Genomic DNA, 7335 nt, shown 5'->3' on the forward strand with positions numbered 1-7335 from the left:
CGTACTACTACTATATATATATATATATATATATATATATATATATATATATATACAAGGTGTATTAGAATTAGCGCAAGAGCTGGCACGTATTATAAAAAAGTAAATAAAAAATGTTAATAGCAAAATTTTAAGGCATTAGAAGTTTTCAAACGGTGAACATTTGAAAATAACCAACCATAGAGCATGAAATTCGCTCCTAATATAGTGAAGAAATCGAAGTTAATAAGTAATAAGTTATAAATATCTGTCAAGTGATGTTTTTAACGTCATTTATTTAATATTAATTTTATTTATAAATTAATTTATTTATCGAATTTGCAATTGATATTACTTCTCATGAATTAAATTGGACTTAAATTTAAGAATATGGCAGTAGATAATAGAAATTTCACGAAACTTTGTAATACTCGTTTGACACCATTGAGCGATACATTCGTCAAAATGTTCACGCGGCCGACCCCTCAGATGCGCGGCTCTTGACGGCGCGAATTTCATGCCTTGTGTTTTGTTATTTTCAAATGCTCACCGGTTGAAAATTATTGATGCCTTAAGATTTTGCTATTAACATTTTCGATTTACTATTTTATGAATATGTACGTGCCGGCCCTAACCGGCTAACTCTGATATATCATATGCATATAATATACGATATAATTCCATATATATTATATTTAAATACATTTTATACAATCAAAATTGATGACACCATATAGTCATCCCGGCCGCCTGAAGGTTAATGGTGTAGTCGCCTAGCCCTGCTCGCACATATTCATTTTTCTTACATTTGTACAATGTTGCAGATAAAACTAAAGAGGACGTTACATCAATATCGATAGATTTTATAAACGTAATTTATTTCAGAAACGTTTCTTGTTGACTAAAGTAAACATTTTTTACATTGCCGCAACCTTGCAGTCTTCTTAGAAACTTTACGCAACGTAACTACAATAATTTCAATGTTTTAATATTATATTCATGCAACGTATACATAAACAGAAATCCTTCTGTGCTATCTTCAGTTTCGATACTTTATATTTGCTTATTAGTATGTTTTTCATAATTTCACATTGAAAAATTTGAATATTCATCCATTAAAGATATCACGTAAGTGCCATATGATATGTCAATTTTAGTCTAACTTTTTCTTTTTACAATTTATATCATTACATGCCATATGACCTAAAGACTAAATTTAATATATTTAAGCTCATTTGCAATAAATAATAGGGACAAAATTATTTTAATTTGTTCACATTGATTTTAAAATGCACTAAGAAAAAATGTACTAAATTTTAATAAATATTTATTTGAATAGTATTAATTATTTATTAAATACTAGCACAGCGCCTTTTGTTGCAAATATATATTAAATGTGTATCTATGTTATATTTACATTTTGTTTCATTTTATATAATGTTAAATATAATGTATTAAATAAGTAATTAAAGCATGAATGTGAAATATCCAAGTCAAAATACGTATGTAATACATATGTAATATGTAGTAGATACATTGTAGCGTGCATATTTAAATACATAAATATATAACAAACATGTAATTAATACATATTTAACAGAATGTAATAATATATCATAAGATGACGTAGCACTACATAACATTTAAAAAATCATAAATGGACGGTTTTAAGCAAGTTTCTGCAATGTGCGCGGTTATTATATGAATCTATAAGAATAAACAAATTTAACAAGATCGCGATATGAATACACAACAGTCAAGAAATAAAGGCTTACTTCAGTCAAGGTTGGATTTTTTAGCTGTTTGCTGTTCGAAACATTTCTGTGTGAAATAAATTTAAGTTAAATAGTAACAAATAATTTAAATTAAATAATTCATCAAAGATAAGTTTTTATTTTATAACATAAATTTAAATATCTACATCAGCACGTGAATGTAATTACTGTACAATTAATGCATATCTGATTTTTTGTATATAGAATATAAAACGTACATAGAACATATTGAATGCATATTTGCACCATTAAATATACATTTCAGATATATAATTTACATATTTAATATGTAAATTGAATCACAGTCGTCAATTTTTAACGTCTAACTTCTAATTTATGACTAATGTAGAAGATCAATAATTTTTTTCTCTTTTTACGATTTATGATATTACATATGGCACATGATTAAATTAAATTTAGCGTATTAAAGTTTGCAATAAATATTAGCGACAAAATTATTTTATTATTTTAATATTATATTTTAATTTGTTCATATTGATTTTAAAGTGCACTGAGAAAAAATTTTGATGAATATTTGTTTGAATAGTATTAATTATTTATTAAATATTCGCACAACACCTTTTGTTGCAAATATATATTAAATGCATATCTATGTTGCATTTATATTTTATTTCATTTTAAATGAAATATAATGTATTAAATACGTAATTAAAACATGAATGTGAAATATTCAAGTCAAAATACGTATGTAATACACATGTAATATGTAGCAGGTACTTGTAGCATGCATATTTAAATGCATAACAAACATGTAGTTATATAACAAACATGTAGTTGATACATATTTAACAGAATGTAATAATATATCATAAGATGACGTATCATAGCACTACATAACATTTAAAAAATCATAAATGGACGGTTTTAAGCAAGTTTCTGCAATGCGCGGTTATTATATGAATCTATAAGAATAAACAAATTTAACAAGATTGCGATATGAATACACAACAATCAAGAAATAAAGGCTTACTTCAGTCAAGGTTGGATTTTTAGCTGTTTGCTGTTCGAAACATTTCTGTGTGAAATAAATTTAAGTTAAATAGTAACAAATAATTTAAATTAAATAATTCATCAAAGATAAGTTTTTATTTTATAACATAAATTTAAATATCTATACATCAGCACGTGAATGTAATTGCTGTACAATTAATGCATATCTGATTTTTTATATATAGCATATAAAACATACATAGAACATATTGAATGCGTATTTGCATCATTAGATATACATTTCAGATATATAATTTACATATTTAATATGTAAATTGAATCACAGTCGTCAATTTTTAACGTCTAACTTCTAATTTATGACTAATGTAGAAGATCAATATCAATCTTTTTTCTCTTTTCACGATTTATGATATTACATATGGCACATGATTTAAACACTATATATTAGCGACAAAATTATTTTAATTTCACATTGATTTTAAAATACACTGCGAAAAAATGTACTAAATATTTAATAAATATCTGTTTGAACAGTATTAATTATTTACTAAATAATAAACGTTTATTTTTTTAAAACAAGAATCATTAATTTTATTTATCATTTTTTTATTTGTTATTGTATATTCATTTAAATATTTATCATAAATAAAAGTTAAATTAGTATTATTCAAATGAATAATTAATAAAATTTAATACATTCTTTCTCATATATATATAAGATTTATTTAGATCGTAATATAGAATGATGCATGAAATGTTCGATTTAGGATTGTCTGATTGTATATTGTAAAAAAATTGAACTTGAAATCAAAATTTAAAATCTTTAATAAAAATCCTTGATTAAAATAAAAATGTTGTATACTCTAAATAGTCTAGATAATCTCAAGAAAAAAGGACTTACTTCAGTTAATATATTGATGTGATACTGAATAGTACTGTTGTGTCTGATATAAGCAACGAAATAATTTAGTTGAAAAGGTGGAAACTCATCCTGCGGATCGCGATATCGCGTGTTATTTAATGTGATTCGTTTTGCGAACTCGAAGGGAGTCCTGTTCATTATATCGAGGCATTGACTTCGACTGCCCAGCCAAAAATCATTTCCATAAAGGAAACCTGGTTTGAATTCGCCACTAGAATCTAATGCTTGAAGACAAAAATACACAATTGTTATTATATTTATGTAACAACATTCTAGTATAAAGTGTTTCGTATTCATTGCTATTTAATCAGTGAGACTTTTATTAATTGCTAAAGACAGAATCACTATTAATTACAAAAGTCTTATAACGTATTCGGCCCGAGCGAATGTGCATCAACCTGAGTTGGATTAATAACATCGTATGCTCTCCTAACGTCAATCAAGAGGAATATTATCTAACCCAAATCGGTGTAAACTCGCTTGGATTGAAAACGTTGTTAGATATCTCGCATTATTTAGGTGTTTTTTAATTTTATTAATTTTACGTTGTCTCGGTTTGATTCAATATAGTTTCAATGATTATTACAAAACATAGTTACATAATTTCAACATTATTTTGCGTATTATTATTATGCTTTAGAAACAAAATTTGAAGAAATATAATAAAAAATAATAATTTTTGTAACAAGTAATAAATATTTTTGTGACTAAAGTAATAGTACAAAGAATAATTTTTAATCTTTCTATTTTGTGATTTATTACTAATTTTTATTCAGATCGCTTCTTAATATAAACATGTTAATATAAATAGTGTTAAAAAATGTTCAAAACTCATGTGTACATATAGGAATATATCTATTTGATTAATTGTACACAAGAAAATGTGCACTCTTGTCTGTAATGTTTTCCAAATTACAGATATATCGCGCATATTTCAATTCGATCTTTTGATTTTTGAACTCATTTCTATATTTATTACGTGAGAATCGGTTGTATAATGCGTATGACATATGGTGTTTGTCCGATGCACAACGTCAACTCGTGATCATTGTACATATAGCTATATGTTACAAAAATAATCAAATATATCAGATTATTAGAGATTATTAATACAGCGCGGAAATTGTTGCGCAAATTTTGATATAATTGATCAATAATGTCTACATAAAATATAAATATAAATGTACAATAATTGTCAGTATCATCTTATTCGAACGTTTCAGTTTTCTTCAGCGAATCCATAAATATTATTGTAATTATCTTGACAATAATCTTGTGGAAATGTTGAAATATTTCAAATCTATGTAAGACTGAGGATGAACGTTTCCCTACATTCTTGTTAGGAATAGCCGTAATTTGTCTCTTCATTACAAAGCCAAATGACTGATTAGAAAACAAATTATGCAAAGAAATTAATTATATTATTATGTTTTCAATGTATTGTATTACTAATCCTCATTCTCCACAGATTCGTTATGCCAAATATAGGAATTCTATTTGTACATAATAAATATTTATAAACATGTATAATTATACATAAAATTATGCTTAATTATGTATGAGCAATCTTTTTACATTTTTTCAAACTTGTTTTTTTCTAAAACAAACAATGCAAAAATTATTACTTCAATTATTTTTATATTGTCACATTACTATTATTTCTATTCTACTAAAAAGTAATTTTATAAAAAGAAGAATATATGAATATATATGGACATATATCATATATGATTACGTATGTTTATAAATATTTTTCTCTATACATATTTATACATATGCATAAAAAATTTTTTACCGGTGTTTACGGATATTCGAAACATTTAATAGATGTCCTTATTTAGATTTTACTTTTACAATGTTTTTCTATTAAAATATATATAATAATATATGCAATGCATTAGTTTGCCCAATACGCTTGGCTCTCTTACTGGACCAACTTTGGCGAAAACGGAGAAAATTAATCTGATACAGTCGGAGGATATATTTATATTAGATGATAGCATATTCCAATAAATACTTATTATTATTATCATACAGTACTTTTATATAGTACTTTTATATAGTACTATTGTCATATATACTTTTTATTTAATTATTAATTACTATGGCAACAAGATCTTTTTAAACAAAAGATGTCCAAAATCAGTATATAACACAGCCATAATAGATTCAAAATTAGATATTTTATGGACATACAAAGTTGTTGCAAATGTACATTCTATGGACATCTATAAGACATCCAAAGGACATAATTTGGACTTCCTGTGGACATCCCAATATTCAGAATCGGAAGTCCATTGAACGTACAATGGATGTCCATGTGCTATTTGATAATATGATTACTGACAATCCTCTGATTTATTTATTTTATAAACAAAGATAAAATTAAGCAACATGATCGGTTTCGGAGTTAATTCTCTAATGGTACAATGAAACAACTCAACATGAAGTTAATACGAGAATGTTCTTCATGTGATTGACTTTTTTAATTTTGCATTTACTTTATCGATTCGAGTATCAAAAATTAATCATGATTAAGAATGAATTTACTTACTTTTTAAAGATTTTACTTACTTTTTAAACCCCACAGTATCCGTTGATCGACAGCATCCAGTAATTCTCGTAATTCCGTTGCACATGTTGCCGAACCGAGAAGACTAGCTCTCGACGCGATGGCATAGGCGGGTAATAACTGAATAATATTGGTATCGTTCGAACCGCGAAATTGTGCAGAAACGCAGAATAACGTGGCGAAATGACAGACATACGAAATAAATGCGATATAATGCATGTTTTTTAATCCAAAAATTACAACCATTTTTATTTCCTCGTTAATGCAAACTGGTCTATATCGACATCGACCATGAAGTGATCAATTTCAAAAATACAGTAGTATGAAGTAAAGAATTTTTTGCTCATGTAAAGAATTCCATTAATGCACAGATCTAGAATTATTTTCTTCGTCGAGATAAAGAAGACACGATTACTTCGATAAATGATAATATATTAAAAATGCGTTATTTATTAACTTCGTTCGTGCAAGCGTTAGTGAGTAGTGTTAGTAACGTTTTAGAGTTTTATTAGAGAATATTCCCCATTTGTATAATGCAGATTGATATTGATCAGCGAGATTCGATGACCGAGACAAGACTAGTTTATATAGAGAGAAGTTAGAGGATTTATATATATAGTGGAAAACAAAACATCCACTCGCGACAACTTCTTCGGCGGAGCCCCACCATTGTGCCACATGCACTGCATCATTTGAATACGACATCTTGAATATAGATCAATCTAATATTAAACATTTTAATGAAAAACTAATAAAATATTTTATGAATTTTTGTGTTATAGTTCTATGATTCTGATAGTGATTCTCTTATGATATTGTAAGATATCATAAGCCAATCACGGATTATACTTAAGCCAATCTTAAATGTACAAGAAAGTCATCGATACTGATGCAGATCTTTTAAAATAATAACCCCTTGTTTCTCAGAAACTAACTATACGTATTTTAGTATAAATACTTTATTTTATAAATACTTTATTTTATTAATATTAATAAAATAATGATCTCTTTAGTTAATTAAGAGATATAAATAATTCGTATATTTGGCTTGTTTCTATATCAAATCAGCTAAAAACGAATTCTACGAATACAAAAATAAAATTCTTATCATTTTC

At 26.2% G+C, this 7335-nt stretch overlaps 1 protein-coding gene across 1 annotated transcript in view; it reads right to left on the reverse strand.

The window, feature by feature from the left end:
* The window catches only part of LOC105623090 (nose resistant to fluoxetine protein 6-like), a 17938-nt gene extending 11499 nt beyond the window's left edge, over positions 1–6439 (reverse strand). The window contains exons 1-2 of the mRNA XM_012204491.1: positions 6223–6439; positions 3628–3872 (exon numbers count right to left, since the gene is read on the reverse strand). Of these exons, the coding sequence (XP_012059881.1) occupies positions 3628–3872; positions 6223–6439 (462 nt within the window). The remainder of the gene's footprint in view (positions 1–3627; positions 3873–6222) is intronic.
* Between the last annotated feature and the right edge of the window lie 896 nt (positions 6440–7335).

The sequence above is a fragment of the Atta cephalotes genome, assembly GCF_000143395.1.
Source record: "Atta cephalotes unplaced genomic scaffold scaffold00052, whole genome shotgun sequence".
Lineage (NCBI taxonomy): Eukaryota > Metazoa > Arthropoda > Insecta > Hymenoptera > Formicidae > Atta > Atta cephalotes.